Raw genomic sequence first — 27,000 nt, 5'->3', positions numbered from 1 at the left:
CATGTGAGACACTGCACCAGAAGTCTGTTAAAAACACCTTTCCCAAGCAGTCAGCTTTGTTCTCTCTCAATCGGTGCATATAGGCTTATAATTTCTTAAAAGTAAGGATATCCATTTCTTTTTTTCTTAGCTGTGTTTCATGATAGAAGACTGCAGATAGGTCACAGAAATTAAATCTAGCCTATTTCTTCACCCTTTCAAAAAATGGAACAAAGGACTTACGTCATTTTAGAACGTTCTTTCAACTTTCCAGAAGATGTCAACGTGAGTTGATCCAGAACAAGATAAACATGATTGGTGGAGATTCTTGAAGAAAAAGCATCCTTACCCCAAGCCACTGGTATGTGTTGTCTGACAGCTAGGCTTAAGGATAACAGACATAAAAGCCAGGGGAGCCCTTTGCTAGCTGGGGGCCTTTTTGTCATATAGCACCCATGTTTTCTTCTTAATGACATAGGAGTGTTATTTTTTTTTTTTTAAGATTTATTTATTCATTTTGAGAGAGCGAGAATGAGAGAGAGAGAGTACATGAGTGGGGGAGGGTCAGAGGGAGAAGCAGCCTCCTCGCTGAGCAGGGAGCCCGATGCGGGACTTGATCCCGGGACTCCGAGATCATGACCTGAGCCGAAGGCAGTCGCTTAACCAACTGAGCCACCCAGGTGCCCCAGGAGTGTTATTTTTTTTTTTTAAAAGCTTTTATAGGCTGGAACTGATTTCTATGCAATGCCCAAAGGAAAACTCTGAAATGACATTTTCAAGAAAATACTTTTGTAATCTGTAATTTCATCTGAGAAATCTGTAATGGATCAGGAACACAAAATTATACTGTTTTATTAGGAATGAAACAGAAAGCTCTTTCCTTCTGGGATGAGAAGAATCACAGTAAAGTAATCAACACATTTAAAACAAAATAGATGCAAATGCAAGCAGCCAATGTTCTCCTGAATGAGTAAGAGACAAGGGTTTACACAGTAGCATTAGGCTGCTACAAGCTAGAACTAAAATTGTTTTTAAACCCAATGTCTATAATCATAAATAGCGCTACAAGATTTTAATGAAAAATGAATCCTCACCCCTCTTCCCATCCCTGATTCCCCCTCCTCAGAGGCAACCAATTTTAACTCTTTCAATTATTTTGTCTGGCATCCCCCTCCTTGCTTAAAAACATGCTTGTGGGGTGCCTGGGTGGCTCAGTTGGTTAAGCGACTGCCTTCGGCTCAGGTCATAATCCTGGAGTCCCGGGATTGAGTCCCGCATCGGGCTCCCTGCTCGGCGGGGAGTCTGCTTCTCCCTCTGACCCTCCCCCCCCTCATGCTCTCTCTCCTTCTCTCTCTCTCTCAAATAAATAAAATCTTAAAAAAAAAAAAAATAACATGCTTGTGCTGTTATTTCTTGATTTATCCTTTTTAAACATTATCTCTTTGCTTCCTCTTATTACCTGATTCCTCCATCAAAATTCTGGTTAAATCAATAGTCAGGATTTCCTTTACTTTTCCTACAATTTTTTGTTTTTCCTAAGGCTAATAGTTGCCTTGTTCTTTATGTTTCCTTAGTTTTCTATGTACTTATTACAAAAATCCCTCTAAATAATGGCCAGGGATTAGTATCTTATCAGTCCCATTTTCTTCCTAGAGTCCTCCATCCCCCTACCCTCTCTCTGTCCAGTCTTGCCTGTCTGCTCTCACGGCCTGCTACACAGCTAAGAGGCTGGCACTTGACTTCATTCAACTCAGGAAATCCCCATAGGGCTCCTATGTCTTTTTTCTTGCTTGCTTTATTCTCTCATTTTGCTGGAGCTCATCCTCTTATAGTTTTTGTACAAAGGGTGACTAGGGAGAAAGAGTTCAAGATCTTATATTTCTAAAAACACCTTTAGTCTGTACTCACATTTGTCCACCAGTTTGGTTGGGTATAGAATTATAGCTTTAAAGTAATTTTCATCAGAATTTTTAGGGCATCATTCCACTGCCTTCTAGCTTCCAACATGCTGATGTTGTTCTTTCCCCTTTCTCTGTGATTTTCTCCTCCTCTAGAAGCTTGTAGGACTTTCTCATCTAAGTTGAACAAAAATGTGCCTTGGTGTTATCTTTTTCCATTCACTGTGCTGAGTATTATCTCTTCGATTATTCCCTCCCCTTCATATTCTCTGTTCTCTTTTCCTAGAACTCTCATTAGTCAGATTGGGGCTTCCTGAATAGATCCTCGAATTTTCTTTTTTTAAGATTTTATTTATTTATTTGAGAGAGATCTTGAGAGAAAGAGCACTTGCGTGCGCACGCACACAAGCAGGGGGAGGGAAAGAGGGGGAGGGAGAAGGACAAGCAGACTCCGGAGCCCCACGTGGGGCTGATCTCTAGACCCTGAGATCATGATCTGAGCTGAAATCAAAAGCCAGACACTTAAACGACTGAGCCACCCAGGTGCTCCCCCTCTAATTTTCTTATCTTTCCTCTATAATAGTTCATGTCTTCTTTTGTTCTACTTTCTGAGGTGTTTTCTTCAAGTTTATCTTCCAGTACTTTTATAAATTTTTTTCATTTCCACTATCAAGTTATTAATTTCTAATTGTGTTTTTCTTGTTTCTTTTTTTATTCCTTCAAATTTTAATTTAATTCTAGTTAGTTAACATACAGTGCAATATTGGTTTCAGGAGTAGAATTCAGATATTCATCACTTACATACAACACCCAGTGCTCTTCCTAACAAGTGCTCTCTTTAATACCCAATCCCCATCTAGCCCATCCCCCACCCACCTTCCTCCATCACCCTGTTTGTTCTTCATAGTTAAGTCCCTCATGATTTGTTTCCCCCTCTTTTTTTTTCCCCTCCCAAATGTTCATCTGTTTTGTTTCTTAAATTCCACATGAGTGAAATCATATTTGTCTTTTCTCTGACTGACTTATTTCACTTAGAATAATACACTGTAGCTCCATCTACATGGTTGCAAATGGCAGGATTCCATTCTTTTTATGGCTGAGTAATACTCATATCTTCTTTAGTAATACACTGAGTAATACACCACATCTTCTTTATCTATTCATCAGCTGATGGACATTTGGGGTCTCTCCCTAGTTTGGCTATTAATAGTTGATAATGTGTTTGTTTGTTTGTTTTTTGGCATTCTCTTTTATTTTACATGCCCTATACCTCTTCTGAGCTCTCTAAGGATAATAATATTTTGGAATTTTCTTCTGCCCTCTGTATTGTCTGTTTCCTTGTTTTTTGTTTTTTTCCTGTTTGGGGCTCCACCTCTTCATGTAAGAGGCTTTCCTCAAATGTCCGGTAACCCTTGACTATTCATATTCAGAGCTGAGTTGAGGCTGACTGAAAGCTCTATGACAGGGCTTGCCACTGTAATGTGATTGGGGACAGGCCGGATTTTCCCCTGTCTCCCAATTGCCATTATTTGGAGGTCCTATCTCTAGGGCTGTTGGTTTTCTCAAAAATCCTTCAATACCTTGCCCGAAGGTTAAAACCTTGCTGCAGTTTTCTTGGGAGGAGCAGAAAGTGAGGAGGTTGGGAAGGCCTCACCGTTCAGGATGTAGACTCAATTTCATTACCTGTTTTCACTGCCACACCTCGGCCCGGCCCCATCTGCTGGCTTTACAGTTCCCAAGTCTGGAGCCCCTCTGGTTCCCCGAGAACAAGCCCAGCCATGATGGGAAGGGAGACAGCCCCCTTGCTGCCTGGAGTAGAGGAGGGAACCTGGAAGGCTAATTGCTCTTAAAAGGTTTCTAATCATAACTCCAACCCCACCTGCTCTGCTGCCTTCCAGGAAATCTGGTGCCTCCAATTTCTGAGCCTTGCAGGGATTCTGGGGCACGAATGAGCCTGCTTCTCATTGGTACAGCCCCTCCCCCCTGGCAGACACTGCTTTTCATTCTCTCTCCTTTGCTAACTCAGTTACCACTGACCATCTGCTTTCTTATCTTCTGAAATTTTGTTGGTATCGCTCATCTACTATTAATTCCATTCCCGTTCCCTTTGTCTTTGTGGGTTTAAACTTTTTCATTTCCTTACTGTAATTTTTGTGGGATTTTGAGAAAGGGCAGAAATAAATACATGTGGGGTGCCTGGGTGGCTCAGTCATTAAGTGTTTGCCTTCGGCTAGGGGCATGGTCCCGGGGTCCTGGGATCGAGCCCTGCACTGGACTCCCTGCCCAGCAGGGAGCCTGCTTCTCCTTCTCCCACTCCCCCTGCTTGTATTCCCTCTTTCACTGTTTCTGTCAAATAAATAAATAAAATCTTTAAAAAAAAAAAAAAAGAAAGAAACACGTGTGTTTAACCCACCATGCTTAACCAGAAGTCACTGAAGTGATTTTTATTAAGAAGTAATAAGAATGATATAATATGGGACACCTGGGTGGCTCAGTCGGTTAGGCGTCTGCCCTCAGCTCAGGTCAGGATCCCGGGGTCCTGGGATGGAGTCCCACATCGGGCTCCCTGCTCAGTGGGGAGCCTGCTTCTCCCTCTCCCTCTGTCGCTCCCTCTGCCCGTGCTTTCCCTCGCTCTCTCTCCTGCTGTCAAATAAATTAATAAAATGTTTTAAAAAATGATGTAAGACTATATTCTTAGGTTATTTATAAGAGTATATAAGGTATAACATAAAATTATATATAAGAGCATATTTAAAAAATAAAAGCCTGATTCTATTAAGCATCTGTAAACACCAACAATTATGCCAGATGCCAGAGGATATAAAAGAACTGCAAGACAGCTATATTACCATTTTTAATGACTTTATGCTATTCTAATGTACACCTGTACCATAATTTATAGGAACAATCACATCTTTTTCTACATTTAGTATGTTTCTAACTTTTCATTAATATAAATAATGCTGCTATGAACACAATTATATAAACCGTCCTCTGTTTAAGGGAATATTTCTGTGGAATAAATTCCTAGAAATGGATTTGCTAAGTCAAGGAATATAGGCATTTTAGATTATAACAGCGTACTCTCAAGAAAAGCTGAATTGATTCACATTGCCATTTTTCACACCCTCAACTACATGGACGCTGTCAATAGTGATTAATCAGGTAGGCAAAAAAAAATGAGATCTCATTGTTTTAATTTCACAGTGGGCATTTGCAAGGGGAAGTCGGGTTCACTTAAGTGCTGGAGATGGGACGAGTGGTAGCTGGTAAGAGAAGCCTGGTCGACACCGACCTCAAGGTTTCAAGCCCCACAGGCACCACCCACACTAGGAAGGCAGTGAGGAGAGAGAGGTTTCATGTTGTTTTATTTTAGAGAAAGGTACTGTGGAAGGACAGAGGGTGTAATAAGTTTGGTTTTGAATAGGTCAAGTTTAAGATATTAGAGGTACGTATTTCAGTAACAAAAGGCAGTTAGAATGATGGTTTGAGGAAGGACGATTTTAAAAGGTGTAGGTCTGTCAGCAAAGAGGACATGGAGAAACTTTTACAAGAGAAAACAGTCTGAGGCCACAGAAGACTCTTACCATAGCCAGATGTCTCACAAATGTGGAGCCACAAGGAGAGGGTAAGAGAGAAAGAGGATGTGTGAAGGGCTCAGAGATGCCAGAAGCCACAGCCCAAAGGGCCCGGCTGCAGATGGTGGTTAGGAGCATAAACAAAGGAGGCACCTTCATTATTTCCACCTCTCCAGTCCCAAACCTACCAACAACCTAGTGAACTTCGTTTACAAATTCTTCTCCACTCAGACCACCCCAAGAAAAGCGTTAAAAAAAAAAAGTAAATGAAATGAAAAAACAAAAGTGGATAAACTAACATGCTATTTAAGAAAAACCTCTGGATTCCCAGAGGAGAGTTTAGTCAGCAAGAGAAAAGACAGTGAGTCATTTTACTCGGATGGTGTGACATTTATTTTTAATGTTCTGTGACAACAACACATTTAGGACAAATCATAAAAAAGAAGACACTAGTGGGTAGAAAAGAGTAAATCGGAGAGGCTCAGAACGAACTCACTAGTCCAGAATGCAGGTAACTGGCACAGATGGCTTGAAAAGTTTCGGCGAGGTAGGGGTAATTATGTTCAAACATGCCTGGCACTTCCTCCGTGGTCCGTGGAGGTCTTATCTGTCCTCGTTTCTTCAACTGCAAATCTTGGGGTTGCTCATAAAATAAGAAAATCCAAGTTTCACCAAGCCCCCTTTCCTCAAAGCCCTCAGCTGCCTGGAGTGACGGCTCATGTTGAAGGGGGGGCATTATCTTGTGGTTTTTCAATTCAAGGAGATGATTCTTAAAACTGAGAGTCCTATAATGCCAACACAGCTGTTCTGCTGTTCCCATCCCCCACTTGGGCACATGTCTCAGGCAGGGTCTTGATGTTTCCTTAAAATCCCAGACCCCATTCAGAACAGAATTTTTCAATCCTAAAACACTTCAAAACAAAACAAAACAAAAAAACACCTTTCAGGGTGCCTGGGTGGCTTAGTTGGTTAAGTATCTGACTCTTAATTTCAGCTCAGGTCATGATCTCAAGGCCATGGAATCAAGCCCTGCAGAGGGCTCCGCGCTCAGAGTGGAGTCTGCTTAAGATTCTCTCTCTCCCTCTGCCCCTCCCCCTACTCCTGCTCTCTATAAATAAATAAATAAATAAATAAATAAATAAATAAATAAATAAATAAATATCTTAACAAAAACCCTTCATCATGGTAACATTTACAGACCATACAACACACTAATTTTAAACATACATTTTGATGATTTTTAGTAAATTTTTAGAGTTGGGCAAGCATCATCACAATCCAATTTTCAAACACTTCCATCACTCCAAAAAGATCCCTCATGTCCATTCACAGTCAGTCCTCATTCCCACCCCCAGCCTCAGACAACAACAAATCAGACTTTCTGTCTGTACAGATTCCTTTTTCTGGACATTTCTACAAATGGAATCATATCATCTGTGGTCTTTTGCATCTGGCTTCTTTCATTTAGCATAGGGTCTTCCAAGTTCATCCATATTGTAGTGCTAATTAGTGCTTCATTCCTTTGTATGGATAATTAGTATTTCATTATATGGATATACCACTATTATTTATCCATTTATCAGTTGATGGATATTTCTGGCTATTATTAATGATGCTTTTGTGAACACCTTTGTGCAGACTTTTATGTGGATGCATGTTTTCATTCTTTCTGCACCTAAGAGTGCAATTGCTGGGTCATATGGTAAATGTTTAAGAGTCTGTTTTCCTAAGTGGCTACACTAGTTTACACGCCTACCTTTAGTGTACAAGCGTTATAATTTCTCCACATCCTCAACAACCCTTGTTATTATGTTATTGTTGCTGTTGTTGTTGTTTTATGGTCATCCTAGTGGAGGTGAAGCAGTATCTCATTGTGCTTCGGGTTGCATTTCCCTAATGAGTGAATATCTCTTCATGTGCTTATTGGCCACTCGTATATCTTCTTTGGTGAAATGTCTGTTCAAACCGTTTGGCTGTTTTTTAAATCGTCAATCCTAAACACTTTTAAAGTACAAAGAAAAGCATCAAAACTTAATTCGAAATAAAAAGAAGCATCTAAGTCACACTGCAAAATCTGGCTTCATATATCCATTTTAAGCCAAAAGGGAGAGGCGAGGCCCCTCTAACAAGCTTGTTTGATGAAGTTACTCTACACAAAATAATAGTGAGCTGAAAACCGCACCTCTTAAAGAATCCATTGGTTAGGAACATGGGCTTATCACTTTAATTTCTCCACACCAACAGTTCTACGAAGTATAAAAAGAAACAATATCTGGCTAAGGATGGGAGGCCTCTTGCTACTTTGCAGAGGACAGTATGAAAAAACAACAGTTAAAACATACAGGAAAGTTTTAGAAATAACTACAAAAAAAATATTATGTAATTAGCATGTTAACTCATGATACAGAGTTGAATGTGGGGGGTGGGGATACCAACTCCCCGTGCAGTTGAAAATCCACATATAACTTTTAACTCCCTGAAACTTAACTACTAATGGCCCTACTATTGAATGAAAGCCTTATCAAAAACATAAAAAGTCGATTAACACATATTTTGCATGTTATATGTATTATTTACCATTCTCTTACAATAAAGCTAGAGAAAAGAAAGTGCTAAGAAAATCATAAGGAAAATACATTTCCAGTACTGTACTGTATTTATCCAAAAAAATCCACTTATAAATGGAACTATGCAATTCAAACTTGCATTGTTCAAGGGTCAACAATAATATTAGCAAAATGAAACTGAAGTATGGACAGCTTAGAATAATCTGTGTGACTGGGAAGGAAGAATGAAAATGTGGATATGTTAACATTGCTTAATCTAAGGCTCATTTTTCTCTTTTTAAAAATGTGGTTCACTTAGTTTGTTATCACCATAATATGATGTTCAAAAGACTTCTGTGAGCAATGGCAAAACAGTCAAGAAAGGCAAATAGATCAATGGTGTAGAATAGATAGTCCAGAAATAGAGCCACACTTACATGGTCAATCAATTTTTGGCAAACGTGGCAAAGCCCTTCAATGGGTAAAAGGACAGTCTTTTCAACAAAGGATGTTGCAAAACCTGGACATCCACACAGAAAAATATGAATCTTGACTCCCACCTCACACCATACACTAATTCATTTGAGACGGATCACAGACATAAATGTAAATGCTAAACCTATGAAACTTCTAGAAGAAAATATAGAATACTTTACAATCCTGGACAGCAAGAAAGCACTAATTGCAAGAGTAAAAACTGATCAACTGGACTTCACAAATTTTTTAAATTTCTGCTCATCTAAAGATACTGTTAACAAAATGAGTAGATAAACCACATATGGGAAGCAAATATTTGCAATACATTTATCTGACAAGGAACTTATACTCGGAATAAACAACTCCTACAGTTTAATGATAAAAGACAAATAATCCAATAAAAAACATGGGCAAAAGAATTGAACAGACACGTCACAAAGACAGACCAATATGCACACAGAAAGCGGTTAAACCTCAGTAGCCACTAGGGAAATACAAACTAGAATCACCATAAGACATTAACTACACACCCACTAGAATAGCTAAAATTAGGAACGACTGATGATACCAAATGCCAGAATGTAAAGCAAACCCAACTTTCTACCATTGCTGGTGGGAGGGTAAAATGGTCATCACTTTGGAAATTGATCTGGCAGTTTCTTATAAAGTTAAACATATACCTATCCCATGACTCAGCAATTCCATTCCCAGGTATGCATCCAGAAGAAAAGAAAACATATATGCATAAAAAGCCTGCACAAGAAGGTTCATAGCAGCTTTATTCATAGTAGCCCAAATTTGAAAAAAGCACAAATGTCCATCAACAGGAGAATGGATAAACAAATTGTGTATTCATATAATAAAACAGTAATTAGCAATAAAAGGAACAAACTACTAACACAACAATATGGATAAATCAAAAAACATTATACTGAGCAAACTATGAAGAAAAAAAGAGTACATTCCATCTTATTCCATTTTTATGAAGTTCCAGAATAGGAAAAACTAATCGATGCTACTTGCCTTTTGGAGGGATGGGAAATTGGCTGGAAAGGAGTAAGAGGGAAGGTTCTGGGTGCTGAAAATGTTTATTTTGATACAGGTGTCATTTAGACAGGTGTTTGAATTTGTCAAATACATTGAATTGCAAATTTAAGGTTCGTGCATTATATGTAAAGTATACCTAAAAAAAAAAAAAAAAAAAACCCAAACTAAAACAAGCAGAAATACAGAGTGCCGTGCAGGTGGTGTAAACATGTATCTATCAATTTACTACATTTAGAACAGTGCTTGCCACTTATTTAATGCTCAGTAAATAAATGCTGGTTAAAATTACAAGTATTATCTATCACAGCAAAGCTACTAGCTAAGTGCCATCCACATCATCATGCAAACTTGAAACTTGCTATTTGGGAAAATCTGAAATTGATATGAATCTGCATAACAAATTACTATGAAATCCAGTCATCCTCCATCACCCTGTGACCTATCATAAAAATCCTGCAAGTTTTTACATGCCACATCCAATTTATCCCATCTTGTTAATATCAACTATATCCTTAATTAGAAGTAACAGCCACTCCATATACAAATAAATGTAGAAAATATCAGTGGGTAATTTGATAGTTTCCCAAAGGAGCTAAAGCTGTATTGTCATGGAGGGTTGTGACTTGTGGTTCTTGGTCTCTGCTCAGAAAAATACCTGACGTAGGTGAGAAAACTGAATTAGAACATTGATGAAAACTTGTGACTGGTACGAAAACTTGTCACTGGTAAAACTCAGAAAGCAATGGCTTGTAAACTCTTGACAAATGCATCTAAGTTCCTTAAGAGTGGGGCCAGGGCCACAAGGGAACAATGATAATTCTTTTTTTTTCCCAGAAAGGCGATCCAATTTTTTTCAATAAATTAATCAAGTATTTATCAAGTACCTACTATGTGTCAGGTGATGTGCTGGGCTCTAAGGAGAGGACAAAGATAACTGTGGCATCTGCTCTTAAGGAAAGCATTGTTTAGAAGAGTGCTCCTCCAACTTTTGCCTCCATGGACCATTTAATGGATATTGGGAATATACATAGTTTGTCAATTTAAGGTCTGTTTCTAAAAGCTTAAAATTAAGGGGCACCTGGGTGGCTCAGTCGGTTAAGTATCTGCCGTCAGCTCAGGTCATGATCCGGGGGTCGGGCTCCCTGCTTGGTGGGGAGTCGGCTTCTCCCTCTGCCTCTGCCCCTCCCCCCACTCGTGCTCTCCCTCTTGCTCTCTCTTGCTCTCTCTCAAATAAGTAAAATCCTTTAAAAAAAAAAGCCTAAAATTAATTTACTATCTTACAATTAATACTATTTTCACATAAACAAGAGAGATGATCGTAAAGTATGCCAATACATTTGGTACTAGTCTCAAAGGCAGTCAGTTTGATTTTTTATTCTTACCACTACAAGTTAGAAAAGCCAGTAACTAAGAATAATAGGATGTCGAGAATGGCAGCAAGTATTTGCTGGCTTTGTTAGATAGTTCTGGGTACTCAAATCAAATTAGGACCCAGAATAATGAGGTGATTTCTTATTACAAACTGTAGCATTCTGTAAAATGTCAGGCTGATGGACATACCACACTCAAGACCTAGAAAGCTAACTGTTTCAATCTGGGCAATAGCAGTGAATGGATTCCTGATTCTGTGTTTGATAAAATTCAGCTCTAGAAAGTATTTTTCATGTTCTGCTCCAACATTTAGGTGTGGCTTGAAAATATGCCCAATAATAAGTTATTGATTGATTTTTCTAAAAAGTGAGGAAAAACATCCAGTGTTGGGAGTATGCCAACGTCTCAAGCAACCAAACCCTTTGTAAAACGGTTCAATCTCCAAAGATTCCAATACCTTACTTTCAATGTAAAATAGTGACATTTTGGCTCCGAGTAATAGTCTAGGCTAGCAAGAAACAGGATTTACTACTCTAATACACCAGAGCAGGTGTATTTGAAATAGAAGAAATGCCTTTACTGGCATTACCAGTGAAGTGAAACACTGTTTGTTTTACTATCTACCATTTTTCATTTAAAAAAGCACCTTTATCTTCAGCTGCCACCACGTCTAAACATAGTCATGTCTGCACCCAAGTTTCGTGAACCTCACGCTTTAAAGACAGGGGCTCAGCCGCTGCCATCTGATCATGTTTCTACTTTTTGTTACTTCCTAAAGCACTAATTCAAGAATAGGGAGTACATAGTTACCTACCACCTGGTCTCTCTGCTGGATACGTAGTATTTGGAATGGCACTTTGCTGTGAGATCTGATGTACACCTCAGCTTAACATGTCAAAATAACATCTGACCTCCCCCACTGAATCTGCTTTACGCTGGCCTCCCTGTCATGGCTGATGGATTGCACCTCCATCCTTCTGGTTTACACAGGCCGGTAACTGTGAGGCCATCCTTGGTTCCTCTTTTTCTTCCACCTCACACTTTGTCCATCAGCCTTCCTGGCTCTATTTTAAATATCTGGAAACTGACTAGCCCTCACCACCTCCATGGCTCCCATGCTGGTTCAAGCCATCATCCTCCCTCATCTACATTACAGCAACAGCCTCCTCATTAGTCTCACTACTGTCACTCCTGCACCCCAATCTCTGTTCTCCACACAGCATCCAGGGAAACCCTTGTCACTCCCCTGCTCCAAACCTACAGTAGCTCTGTGATGGTTAGTTTCACAAGTCCACTTGGTTGAGGTGGTTATTCGAACACCAATCTAGGTATTGCCGGGAAGGTATTTGATAAATGTGTTAACATCTACAATCAGCTCACTTCAAGGAGACTCTCTGATAATGTGGGTGGGCCTCATCTAATCAGTTGAATGGACTTAAGAGCAAAACTGAGGTATCTCCGAGGAAAAAGAAATTCTGCCTCAAGACTGTAGCATCGGCTCCCGCCTGACACGTTCCCTGCAAATTTTGGACTGGTGAACCATCACAACTGCATAGGCCTATTCCTCGAAACAAATCTCTTTAAGTATGTATGTATATATACATGTGAACTTCTATGATTTGTGCATATGTATTTATAAGGACACATGTAGATGTTTGTATGTGCACATGCCTGCATGTATATGCATCTACATCTCCTACTGGTCTGTTTCTCTGGAGAACCCTGATATAGGCTCCCTGTGTCCAATGGCTTCTATTTGCCTCTCCAGATCCATTCTCCTCCCATTTCCACTTTACTCTCCTTCCTGGGTAGTTGACCTAAATGAATGCATCAACAATTGTCCTCCAGTTGCTTGAGGGAAGCACAATGGGAACTGAAAATAGGAAAGGGACTTGGGTCAGGATATTTACTTTCCCGGTTCTTTCTCTAGGAAGTCACCTTAATACCATACGTTCAGTAACTAAATACCCAAAGTGATCCTATGAGGTAGGGAATATCATTAGCCACATTTTACACATGAGGAAAATGGGGTACAGAGAGGTTAACTAACAAACTCAAGGCCACAGAGCTAGTAAGTAACTGTTTTGGTAACCTACTGCTGCCTAAAAAAAACCACCCCAGAACTCAGTGGCTTAAAACAATGTACTCTTATTTCTTATGGTTCTGTGAGTTTACCGGCCTCAGCTGGGTGGTTTCTGGCTTGAGTTATCTCCTATAATTATCATCAGTTATCAATTAGGGCTTAAGTCATCTGAAGGCTTAACTGGACTGGTTGTCCAAGATGACTTCTTTACGCCCATGTCTAGCACCTCAGCTGGGAAGACTGGAATAACTGGGTCCTGTCTAGGCATTTTTCTTTCCCTCTCTCCCTCTCTGCCATCCCCCCATCATGAAGTCTCTCTACATGGTTGGCTTGGGTTTCCTCACAGTCCTTACATGGTAGCTAGCTTCCCCCAGAGTGCATGTTTTGAGACTAAGGCAAAAGCTTTAAGACTTCTTATGCCCTGGCCCCAAAGTCATGCATGTCACTTCTGCCCCACTCTATTTGTTTCATAGGGCCAGCCCAGATTCAATATTTGGGGGTACTAGAAAAAGGCATAAATACCAGGTGTGGTATTGGGGGGTCATCTTTAAGGACTTACACCACAATAGCGGAGCTGGAATTTGAACACAGGCAGTCTGACTCCAGGAATTACACACTCTTAACCACTCTATCATGAGGTGTCCCTGTTAGGAATAAGTGAATAAAGTCATTACTCTATTTGTGTGACTAGCGGGGACTGTTCTGGTGATTTGAGGCTCCAGAGGTGAAGTGAAGTCCCTATCTCTAAAGATAGGAAATTATTCTCAATTTTTAACTGACAATCCTTTCTCTGTTTCTAAACATCCTAGTTTCAAAAGTTAAGGGGCACTCTTGGTTGGTGCTGGGGTGGGAGGTATTTGGTTGAGGGGACATGGCTTGAGGAGAAGCAGGGAAGGTTTGGAAGTACTTCTGTGGACAAAGTCTTATGAAAGATCATATTTTAAATGAAGAAAGGACATAGTGAGTAGGAGCGGGTATTTCCAATGGGAGCTAGCCATGCCCCAAAGGGATTACCATCCAGCTTGAAATGCACTGGCCTGTAGACAAGTTCTACACAAACACCACCCTTTTATGCCTTATTACAGCCCTAGAAGAGAGGTTAAAAAAAATAATCACTACCACCACAGTTTATGAGTACATGCTTGTATCAAGCACCAAGCCAAGGACCTTTCATCTACTATCTCCACATAACCCCTACAAGGCAGGTCTGACCATAATAACCAACTTTGGAAAGTTCTGGAAACTGCATCACATACCTAGTAAACGGCTCAACAGTATTCAGTATGACTCTCCAATATCCATTCTTCTAGTCACGTTTACAACCCTTAACCATGAACTTTGTCACCCTGTGTCACTGTCATTCTTCTGAGGGACATCTCCCTGACTAGGAAGAGCCTCCTTATCTCCTCCTGTCCTATTCAGGGATGTGGTTTTCTTTTCATGGCCGTCTCTGGGCCCAACCCAGCACCTGGTCTCTGGTAGGTACTTTAAAAATGGTTTTAATGAATTAATAAATTATGATTTTTTTCAGAGAAGGTCAATCGTAGCTTAGGGCTTTTAGAAAGTCTGTGTCTAGCAATCAGACTCCTAACAATTCATTTCTAGGAACAGTAAGCAACAACAATATCCCCCACTGGCTTCCCTGCGCCCTTCTTGTCAGCCTCATCCACGGAACAGCCCATCTCTGACCTCCCTCCACATTTTGGGAAACACTATTTTATTATGTGCAGTGCTCAGGAGTGTCTTGGGGGTAAGGTGATGAAAGAGAGGCGATATTTAGTGGCAGAGCGTGTGCTGGTTTAATTCCAACTCCCCACTCCTCTGTGGGTGTTCCATTTATTTTTAGATGTTTGTACTGGTTTTCCAAAGACTTGCCACATTGACTGTCACAATCTAACAAATAATATATCTGAAGAAAACACTTCTATTCTCCAAAGTTCCTAGAGTAAGACATTCAAGTATACCCAAAAGAGCTGCTGCCACTGTTGTTAAAACTGCTAAATTATAAGGTGCAACTATGTAAGATGAAGGTAGTGATGACATTTTTCGTAGAATCAAGAAGCCATAACCCACACATATAGAACTTCACTGTGCCAGGAGCATGGGACAGCAACTGTTCACAGGAACACTTTCCTACCTAAGCAGAAGAATGGGGGGGAGAAAAGAGAAACCTTGCGAATTATGAGCCCCCTAAATGCTTCTCTGGGCTCCAGCACGGAGCAACCAACAAATGAGAATTCTCTCTCTCTCTGTATTGTCAATACATGATAGATTTTAAGGAATCTGCAAATTTATGGAACGATTCTAATTTGCCCATAATTTCACATCATAAATTGAACTCTGGAGGTGGGCAAGGAATAAAAGTAATTCCATCAGTCTTTTTAATAACATTTTCCTTAAAATCTTTTCTGGGTGTTTTACCTCTGTTAAATGCCTTCTCCATTTATATTGCTTTTTAACACAGAGGTTTAAAATGTGTTATTTTGGTGCTCCATTATTAAAGTGATGTTTCAGGAAAGAATGACTTTTTGATCATTAATATGTTATTAAAGAGAATTTTCTTCAGAAAAACATGAAGACTGTTTTCCTGGTTTCTCATTTTCTTCCCTCCTCATTAAGCCCTTTCTAAGGCTTCTGCTTCACCCCCGCACAAAAAACACAGGCAGTACAAATAAGAGCATTTATAAAACATTAGGTTTTCAATCAATAAAAATGTATTTGATTTTCATGTGAAAGAACCAAGAAAAACAAAACAAAAACAAACAACAGAGGTCCTTAAAAAACAAGAAGAAAACTAAACAAGTTTAGAAAAACTGGACTGAGGCCCCAATGGGAAAATGTCACCTACTTGCTTATTTATTTAGGATTTGTATTCTCCCTGCTTCCCAGGAGGACTTAAGGGAGAAAGGAACAGGTTTTATTTAATTCTTCCAGTGTCTTATCAACTGAAACCTAATTGGGACAGTTTAAGTGCCCTAAGAATCACAAAGTATCTGAATTATACTCAATTAAAAAAACAAACAGAAAACAGCTATAGTGCTTTCACCCCATTCATATGGTCCTCAAGCTTGGGCATGTATACATTCTGCTAATTATCCCCATCTTGACTAAGGAGTCAGATGTAAATAATATTAAGTCAAGCATGGGGTTAAATTACTATTCAAGGCAGCTGAAACAACCAAGTCTAGTCCAACAAATGTATATGTATGTTTAAAAAAAACCTCATAGTTAAGATTGGAATTTAAGTCTCTATAAAATTCTAAATCCTACATGTAGTTTAAAGCCAGGAAATATGTGTTTAAAGCCAAAATTCCATTCCCCTATCTGTCCTGCTGTGGTTATGCCAGGGAAATAATAGTTACAGTAATTTGAGAACCCCTCGCTATACCCTTAGGTATAATTAAGTGACTTAAACGTTGAGTTCCCGTCTAAATCCACTATTTGTTTTCTCAAATTATATACCTAGCACTGATCTTAGTAGAATATCATTATTTGTTTCAATTTTCACACAACCCCATGCCCCACCACTGCTGTCTTTCTTCTCATGAAGCCATATGAAAGTTTTTGGGAAAATCTATATCCCCACCACATTTTTAATGTATCATTTCTTTAAATGTGAATGCCATTTAAACTTAATCAGGCTTTTGGAGGATGGATTTCAGTATGATGACTGTCACATACATTAGTGGCACAATTACCCCCAAGGCAATGGTACAGGAATGCCCTTATATAATTGTTTATTCTCATATTTGGAAATATCAAGGCAGGTGCTATAAAACGGCCCTAGAATGTTAAACAAAGGACACAGTAACAATTTCTCAAGTCTTAAGAGTAGCACAGATGTAAAATGGGTCATAACATCTTTTACTCTTTGCATGAGGCAATAATTATTTTCAGTTACTTAATATAAAAACTTCAATAATTAAAAATGTAACTAAGACTCATTCCACATGATCAATACTTATGACTTGCAGTGAGCATCACAGTCATTTACACACATAACTGCTACTGGTTTTCTTGTCTAACTACTCCATACCAGATTATAAACTCCTTGAGGACAGAAACTATGCCTTTTCTTTTTACCCCCTGGGCCCAACCCAATGCTCAGCTAATAGTAGATACTCAATAAGCATTGAGTGAATTGTCATTTATTTGCTCAATAAGCCTGTAACAGTGCCTCTGTATCAATGGGTCAAAAAATTCTCTAGTCTTTTCATATCTTTGCAGGAATGACAATATTAGGAGTTCTTTAGACCTCAGTTTCCCTACTTGTAAAATGGGCATCCTGATATGTATCCCACTGACATCACGGAATTGGATGGGAATGAAATAAAATGATACAATATATTTGAAGGTATGCTGAAAACCACACATTATTATTTTATATCTACAATCTATATAATAACTAGTATATTTAATTCCAGATCAATAGGAAAAAACAGTTATCAAAATGTTAGTACATGCATTACCTGGGAGCCCAAAGATCTTCAACATGTGATAATTTATGCTTTTTTATCTTCTGCATGAATTAGCTAAAGAAAATTTTGCCACACACTTCCAGTTTAAATGGGAGTGAGTCTATTCATTGCTATAATTGTTCTCGCATTTCTGGCAAAGATCTGTGACTTTCTGACCCTCCCACATTATTTAGTTCAGAGTTAAAAGAAACTCTAATGCCAAATTTTAAATTCCTCAAATGTTTGCTGATTTTTCTCAAGCCAGATTTCTACTGAAAATAATAACTGAAACCTTCAATAACTGCCTCTCTAATTTCAATACATTTAAATTTGGGGGGAGGAATAAAGAAGAGATATAAATAATAAATACTTTGTAATTCAATAATGATCTGTAACAACAGGGCAACATAAATGAAGTATCTCATTTAAAAAAATTTTTGTAGGGGCACTTGGGTGGCTCAGTCGTTAAGCGTCTGCCTTCGGCTCAGGTCATGATCCCAGGGTCCTGGGATCGAGTCCTGCATCAGGTTCCCTGCTCAGTGCAGAGCCTGCTTCTCCCTCTCCCACTCCCCCTGCTTGTATTCCCTCTCTTGCCGTGTCTCTGTCAAATAAATAAATAAAATCTTCCAAAAAAAAAAAAACTTTTTATAAATCATGCCCAGCTTTAAATCAAGCACAATATCATCTTCACCTTTATCTACATAACAACTGCTGTTTCTGTTAATGACAGCAACTGCCCAACACATTCAGATGTGACATTTAGTTTTAATTTTGATTTAAAATAACAATTCCTACGTACCTAATCAAGGAGATTTCCCAGAAAGTTCTAGGCTTCCAGTTTCTTCTAATTTGTATAGTTGCTATAAACAAAGATTCAGCTGGTTCCACTTAACCGGCCATAACACAGGTAGCCCAAGTCAAACTCTGAATAGTTGCTTTCAGAAGATATTATTTTGCTACTAATGCCTATTTTTTACATTCAAAAATTGTGTCAAACCATCAATATGAATCTGTAATTCTACCATGGTATTATAAAATGAACAAGTTATGGATGAAAAGACCAAGGAACAGAGAAGGTGTTGGTGATTTGCTATGTTTGCAATGAATTTATAACGACACCATTAATGGAATGGAGATCTCTATGTCAGGGATGACTGTGGAGCCAAGAAGGCAAGGTGCCTGTTGAGCTTTACCTCACTGCCACTCAGAGCCTGGGCGGAACACATCTTCCCAGGCAGCTCCCCAAGTTCACATGTCCTACACATTCATCTGTGTATCTCCAGCTCCTGGCACCATACCTGGTGGGCTCTTCATGAATCTGTCTTGGCAACACAGCAGTGAACTACATCACACTGGCTCTCTTCTTGTTCACGATGGTCCACTCTCTCCTCCTTCATTTAGGGATCTCAGAGATCTACTGTCTCCTGCAGAGCCTTGTCCCATTGGACACACATGTACCTAGAAGGAGGACCACTGTGATAGAGGTCTGGGTGGTGGGTGTTATGTCAATACTTGGAGGTTCATTTCTTGTTGCAGGGCTTGGTACAGCTGGAGTTACTGGTTCTCATCCTTAAATCAATTCAGGTGACCTTTGTCTCAACCCAGTCCTGCTGTCCTTCCAAACCTGCTTAGATCAACTACTGTTTTCCAAAGGATTATACATACCTTAGCTCTCAAATCATACTTAACTCCTGCCCCCACCATCCATGTCAAGGAGGTTTTTTATACAGACGCCCCTTAAATTCCAGTTCCAAAAATCAACTCTCATAGGAAACTAAGAAACCTTCAACCTCATCACGGATTACAAAATATTTAACAATTTCTTCACCCTCAAATTCTCTGTTTTAATCTCTAACCATACATTTTTGAGAATATATTCAGCAAAGTGCTTTTTTCATAGCAAAATTAATTAGTAAAACCCAAGACTAGTTGAGGTCACCAAGACTTGTACCCAGAAGGATAAAGCTGAGTCAAGAGGCTTGAGTTCCAGTCACAATTTCAACACCACACAGAACAAGGGTCAGCTTCCCCACTTGCAAAGCAGAAGTACAACTAAGCAGCATGGAGCACCATGTCCTCATCATATCTTTACATGAGTAAAATGAACCTCAAAAGTTCTCTGGATCCAAGCAATACATTAAACTATTTTCCCCAAACTGAAAAAAAAAAAAAAAAAAGTTCTCTGGAACAGCACTGTCCAAAGGAACTTTTTGTGTTGATGGAAATATTCGTATTACATACTGTCCAATATGATAGCCACTATCTACATGTGGCTACTGAGCACTTGAAATATGGCTAATGTGACTGAGACACTGAATCTGTAATTTAGTCAATTAAGTAGCCAATGCAGATAGTGTATGAGACAGTGCAGCTGTCCAAGAAATAGCTATGAAAATTTTAAAGTACTATAATTTAAGAACAAATCTAAATTTCCAATCTATAGGCTCTATTTCCATACCAGAAAGTCCATTACAATTGGCTAGCAAGTTTGGCTGTGACGACTAGCGCTCAACTTTCTCCCATCCAAGTACTAACCAGGCCCAACCCTGCTTAGCTTCCGAGATCAGACGAGATCGGGCGCGTTCAGGGTGGTATGGCCGTAGACTCGCTTTCTCAAAGTATGCAGATACTAACATTAGACTCTCGGTCTCCTACGGACAGCTCAAGGAAAACCATTTGGTGAGGAAAGCCACCTTGCTTGGAACACATCTCTAATCTGGAAGAATGGAATAAGAGGCAGGGAAGGAATGAGAGGCAGAATATTTCTTGCCAACTACAGGAACTCAAATTTTAGGGCCACTCTGAGACTCCCATTTTGAGGCACCTCTGTGATCTCTTTTTTATCAAAACATTTTATTTGTTTATTTAGTGGGGGGAATGCAAGAGGGGAGGGGTAGAGGGAGAGGGAGAAGCAGACTCCCCACTGGTCAGAGAGTCCAAAGCGGGGCTTGATCCCAGGACCCTGAGACCGTGACCTGAGCTGAAGGCAGACACTTAACCGACTGAGCCACCCAGGAGCCCCGACGCATCTCTGTGATGTTTAATAAAAGTGATATTGAATCACCCAGTAGAAACTCTATTCTTGGTTTACTAACTGCAGGAGTAGGAAAATGGACTGGATCCTCCGCTTTGGGAAAGCCGTTAATAGACGGTCTTGGATGAGGCCACACCAGAGCTCAGCCCCAACTGGAGCAGCTACCAAGCAAGGATCCGAAGCCTGGTGTATCCAGCCTCTTGGCTGGTGCCACTACATCCTAACTGCACTCAGAACTGCTGAGAGAACTGCTTTGGGCAAAAGATTCCATGTTTCTTCATCTCCTTTGTTACCGGCCTTGTCCAATCCACCGTCTTCTCTCTCCTCGATGCCACATTAGCTTCCTAATTGGTCTCCCTGTTCCATTCTTAACTCCCCACAACTCATCCTCTAGAGAGCAGCGAGAATGACCTTTGCACATCGTTGTGCAAGTCACCACCACCATCCATCTCCGAACTTCTTCATCTTCCCATAGTGAAACTCTCTACCCATTAAATACTAACGCCCCATCCCCCAGCCCCTGGCAACCATCATTCTACTTTCTGTCTCTATGAATTTGACTACACTAGGTGCCTCATATAAATAGAATCATGCACTATTTGTTCTTTTGTGATGGTTTATTTCACTCAGCACAACGTCTTCACGGTTCATCATACTGGAGCATGTGTCAGAATTCCCTTACTTTTTTTTTTTCTAAAGATTTTATTTATTTATTCGAGAGAGAGAGAATGAGCAGAGGAGGGCCAGAGGGAGAAGAAGCAGCAGACTCCCCGCTGAGAAGGGAGCCCGACGATGCGGGGATCCAACCCAGGACCGTGAGATCATGACCCGAGCCAAAGGCAGACTCCCAACCGACTGAGCCACTCAGGTGTCCCAGAATTCCCTTACTTTTTAAGGCTGAATAATGTTCCTTTGTATGTATATACCACGTTTTGTTTATTTGGCTACTGTAAATAATGCTGCCATGAACACGGATGTATAAATATCCGCTCGAGTCCCTGCTTTCACTTCTTTGGGGTATATACCCAGAAGTGGAATTGCTGGATAATATGGTAATTCTATGTTCAATTTCTTTTTCTTTTTTATTGAATTATAGTTGACATACAAGGTTACATTACTTTCAGGTGCACAACATAGTGACTGGACAACTCTATACATCATGCTATGCAGCTACCATCTGTCACCATACAACACTATTACAATACCATTGACTATATTCTCTGTGCTGTACTTTCGTCCCCATGACTTACACATTCCATAACTAGAAGTCTGTATCTCCCACTCCCCTTCACCCATTTTGCCCATCCCCCACTTCCCTCCCCTCTGGAAAATATCAATTTGTTCTCTGTATGTATAGGTCTGATTCTGCTTTATGTTCAATTTCTTGAGAAATATTTTCCACAGCAGGCTGCATCATTTTACATTCCCACCACCAATACACAAGGGGTCCAATTTCTCCACATCTTGCCAACACTTGTTATTTTCTATTTTTTTTTATAATAGCCATCCTAATGGAAGTGAAGTAGTATCTATTTTATTTTCATAATGCATTTACCACTACTTCATATTTTCTTTTTTGTTTATTTAAACATTAATCGCCTATCTCTCCAACCTAGAATGCTAGCTGCATGAGGGTAAGGAGTTTGGCTGCCTTCAGTTTGCTACTATAACCCAAATAGCACCCAGAACTCAAAACACATTTGTTGAGTGGGCCACCAGCTTTAGGGCTACCACACTTCTCCTCTTTTTATGTCCCCAAGGATCTATGGGAGCTGGGGAGTTCCCTTCTGTTACTCTGACAGACCAGAGGACCGTGAAGAAGAATGAAGACGACTTTTACAAATACGTTAGTGCTATTCCCTATGAAATACAAAGAAATAAAAATGTTGTCAAACTAAGACCTTGAGAGCACCCATGGCCTTTGTGAATAGCAGAGGCAGTAATTATAATGAGGAGGACTTGCTGGCCTTCTCTGGAAGTTCTTGGTGGCTACTCATGCAAACATAAAAGACACAGCCCCTTGGAATAGAATAAACTCAACTGGCTAAGAGTGAAAACTGTTAAGCTTTTAACTAGAAAAGCAAATTGTGTAGTCCTTTCTTCTACATTACCTATACTTTCTAAAAAAAGAAAAAATATTTTTTCTTTTCCAAAAAGGCTGGTATTTGTTACTCAACTTCATGAACATCACTTCAGGCAGCCTGAGAAAACCACAAATAAATATGTCACAGAGACTGCTTGTCATCTGCCTGTTTTCCCTTCTTTTCACAGGTGATAGAAAACTTTTACTCAAAAGAAGACTTTTGGGTTTTAGCAGAGCACACGGACACCTGAAATGAAGCCTTCCTTTCTCAGATTTCCTGCAGCAAGAAGTGGCCGTGTAACTAAGAACTAGCCAATGAAATGTAAGCAGCGAGTTGCATGTAATTAAGCACAATGTCCTTAAAGGGAGGACATACACTCTTCTTTTCTTCCTTTTTGTTGGCTGAAATGTAAACATGATGGCTGGAACTCCACCACACATCTGAGTATGGCAAAGCACGGGGAGACAAAGATACAGAGTACCTAATGGCTTGAAGCTGCCACACCAATCTTGGATTGCCTACCTCTAGATTCTCTTATGTGAGAGAGAACCAAACTTCTGTTAGAGCCCTTGTTGTTTTGGGTCTCTGTTCCTGGAAGCCGACCTAATTCTGACTCACAAAGAATCTCTTCAGCAAGATTATAGGAGAACCCAACACAGAAATAATTCTTTCTAGATACAGATGACAAAGTAGATTGTTCCATAAAAGTGTGAGTTGTTTTGAGCTGATGCCAAGCCCAGCTTAGCCAGTGAGGTAAGGGGGTAGCAGTGATCTGCCATTTCGACCAAGGGTCTGAAGGATTGAGAAGTCAATACCAACAATAATGAGGATAATGAAAATGATAATGGTGATGGCTAACATTTATTAAGTACTTATTACAACCCCAACACCGAGCCAAGGGGCTTTACATGTACTAACTCATTTTATCTTCACAACAGTCCTGAGGTTTAAAAAAGATGAATCCTGGTCACACAGTTTATGAGTGATAGAATGAGAATGTGAATCCAGGGAAGTCTGACTGCTGAGCCCATATGCCTTACCTTTGTATTGCATCCAAATAGAACATCCATTATACTTCCCTTCCCCCCACATAAGAATATGGTAGTCAGTCAGGCCTCTCCTGACACATACCACTCCTTTACCAAGGAAAACTTTCACTGGACACCCTTCACCCATCAAAGTTTGATGCCACACCAACAATTCCCATAATACCCTAAATATACGGCCAACCATGAATTTCTACTTGTTAGGTACATGATGCCTCTCAGTCATTAACTTCCTTGGACCATTTATAACTTAAAGCCATTAAATTACTATTGAAACACAACTATAATATGAAAACCAAGTTACATGTTTATTTCGAAGCCTTATTTCACATTTATGCTAATACCAATATGTCAAAGCTATTTTTTATGACTTATTCTCCCTGGCCCCAGGTGTTGCAATAGCACAATGAAATCTGTACCAGTTTATCAGATAGTCAATATTTTATAGGCAAGTATCAAACATACAGGAGCCAAGCTTTATATTAAGGTGGGGGACCCCTCAAATTTGCCTGTCGATGGGAATGTCTCACTGCAAAACAGGTTTCACTTTACATAAAGTTGGTCTTACCAAACGTCTGATCAAGTCAATTTACATAATTGTTCTAGGCCTCAGCTTCCCCATCTATAAAATGGGGATAGAATAGTCACTTTCTCAGAGTGATTTCAAGGTTTCGGTGAGTTTATGCTTGTTAACTACTTGGTGCAGTGTCTAGTACACAGTAAGTGTTCAGCGAAAGGTAGCTACTTTTAAAAATTATAATCAGTGGGTAGCACAATCTGACTGAATAAAGCTCTCAGTAAACCAATGTGTTCAATTCCCAAATAACTTCCCAACAATGAAAAAATGCAGAGACTCACTATCATACTGACTTGAAAGATGACTCAATCTAGCTGATTCTAAATCTACACTCCTTTTTTCAGATGGCTGTCTGGAAATCTGACTTCTTGACTCAGCATAACCTATGTCATTACTAAGCAGCATGGGCATTTTATTAGCCTTTGATATTTAGACTTTCCCTCCCTACCACACAATTATTATTATTCTCTATTCACAGATTGCCTCTAGTGGTGGTTTTAAGTCAGGGACATTAAGTGCGATTTTTTTTTTCCCCTTTTTCTCTTCCCTTTTACCCATAGTGGGTATAAAGTACTTAGTGATGAGCATTACCTTTGAAGTTCTATTCCCCACTGGGAGACATTTGTGCAAGGCACAGGTAACAAATGGATTCTAAGTCATTACAACAAGCTTTTGAAAACAGCCTTAATTTTGAATCCATGAAACTCAACTGAATCAGGATGGGTTTTCAGAAACACATCTGCTTTAAGAATTTATTCCTTCAACTGTTATCTTGTGTCCTTTCTAATCACTAATGCAGGACACCACTAGTTCTATTAATAAAAATCACCCAAATAGTTGAGGTAAATCCAACATTTCACTATTCGGGCACTTGCCCCCTACCCAAATCCTGACACCAGAGGAAAAATGCAGCAACCTTCCACTGTTTCCAATACCCACTTCCAGGAGAATACCCTTAAAAAAATGCTTACTGTGATTTTCCAAGTACATTTGCTATTTGGAGGATACACTCCAGGGAAACCTTCGCTGCCAATAAATCCAGACTCTCCAGTAAGAATGCCGCCACATGTGAAAACAGGTCTGGGAAAATAAAAGAAGGAAACTTAATTGGAAACTGGGTCTAACAATCTAATGTCAACCTCAGAAAGGTTGTAGCTTCTTAATATGGATAAAGTTAATATTGATTAATAAATGTTTGCACCATATAAAGGATTTGAAATACTTGCTAGCTCTTAGAATAATTACAGTCCGATAAAACATTCAGTCCAGTTGCCATCTATCTCTATCCTAATAACACAACATCTATTTATCCATCCATCCATAAGCAATCAAATGCTCCACGTAGTGGTAAGAGCTTATAGGAAAATGGTAAATAGAAAATTTAACTGGGGAATGGAGGTGAGTGAGAGAAGGTGAGAGCTAGGTGAGGTACATGCTTTTAAAGACAGACAAGCAATTGATTAATACAAGAAAGTTTTCATTTCCTAGATGTAGAGAGATGCCTACTTCTCCTCCCCTTTTCTGAAAGTCATTGACCATGGGCAGAGCCCCCCATTTATAAAGGGAGGTTGCTGGTGATGGAGGTGGAAGAGGAGATGCCAAAGGTGGCCACGGGGCGGGTCCCCCAGCCCAGGTCCTGGGCGGTCTGGCAGCTCTGGCGGAGGCTGGCGAAGAGTTAACTTTCTGGGAGCGGCTCCCTGCGCGCCGTGCGACTCGGGTTTTCCCCTAGGCTTTCCGTCTCTGGGCCAAGCGTCCCGGCGGGGGAAAACAACTAAGAAGCAAAGTCCACAGATTTGGGCCCTCGTGCCTCCCTCCGCCCGCAGAAGCACGGGGGGGGGGGGGGGGGGGGGCCGGGCCCCCCCCCCCCCCCCCCCCCGGGGGGGGGGGGGGGGGGGGGGGGAGGAGGCGCCGGTCAGCTTCAGCCCCCGGCACGTGGTGATGCGGCGGGCGGCGGGGGCCCGGGGCAGGCCGAGCTGGGGGAGCGCGGCCGAGCGCTGGGGCAGCGGACGCCGGAGCCCCGGTGAGCGCGGGGTGGCGCGCTGCGTCCCCGGGCGCCCCGACGCGGCTGGAGGAAAACCGCGGGCGAGGCTGCAGGAGAGCGGGAGGGAGGCGGGGAGAGAGGGAGCCCGGGCGGGGGTCGCGTTACCTCTCCGGGGGCTGCTGCCGCGAGAGCTGCGCGGCCGCGGCCAGCAGCAGGCAGAGCGCGGCCCAGGCGCCCGCGCCCCTCATGGCCGGTGTAGACGCGCGCAGCTCGCTCCCACCCCGGCGCGCCCGCTGGTACACACACCGGGTCGCAACCCCCCCAGGCTCACCCTCCGGCACACACAGGCAGAAACACTGGCTCGCACGCCGCACACGCCCCAGCTCGCTTCCCCGCCCTCTCTCTCTCTCTCTCTCTCCTCTCTCTCTCACACGCACGCACGCACGCAGCCGCGGGGCAGCCCAGGTATCCGGCTGTGCGCAGCAGGCGGGTGGGGCCCTTTTAAAGGCGATTACGGTGCTGGCTGACTTGACGCTTAATTTCCCCAGAGGAGTTGCTCTGGCAGCCACAGGCCACTGCTGAATATCCCGTTTGTTCTCCGGCGGCGGGAGGGGGCGGCTCCGAGGCCAGAGCCGCCTCCCCTCCTGGGGCGGGCGGGCGTCTCCTCCCTGGCACCCCGGGACCCACAGCCCCTGTCACATCCCGCCCGCGGGGCCTGTGGGGAGAAGAGGAGGGGAACCCCTGCCGAGTGGTACCCAAGCCGGACCTGACTTAGGGATCCACAGACGATTTACAGAGAGGGAGTCGTGGCTTGCTTTGGGGAGTGTTTTTCCTTAGTTGCT

General features: G+C 41.2%; 1 protein-coding gene across 1 annotated transcript in view; it reads right to left on the bottom strand.

Moving 5' to 3' along the window:
- PCOLCE2 (procollagen C-endopeptidase enhancer 2) overlaps positions 1 to 26,639 on the bottom strand; it is a 72,204-nt gene extending 45,565 nt beyond the window's left edge. The window contains exons 1-2 of the mRNA XM_021678726.1: positions 26,324 to 26,639; positions 25,149 to 25,257 (exon numbers count right to left, since the gene is read on the bottom strand). Of these exons, the coding sequence (XP_021534401.1) occupies positions 25,149 to 25,257; positions 26,324 to 26,406 (192 nt within the window). The 5' untranslated portion in view covers positions 26,407 to 26,639. The remainder of the gene's footprint in view (positions 1 to 25,148; positions 25,258 to 26,323) is intronic.
- Between the last annotated feature and the right edge of the window lie 361 nt (positions 26,640 to 27,000).

This window comes from Neomonachus schauinslandi, chromosome 1 (genome assembly GCF_002201575.2).
Source record: "Neomonachus schauinslandi chromosome 1, ASM220157v2, whole genome shotgun sequence".
NCBI classification, from domain to species: Eukaryota; Metazoa; Chordata; class Mammalia; order Carnivora; family Phocidae; genus Neomonachus; species Neomonachus schauinslandi.
The sequence above is the reverse complement of the archived record's forward strand: the minus strand, read 5'-3'. Positions and strand labels throughout refer to the sequence as shown.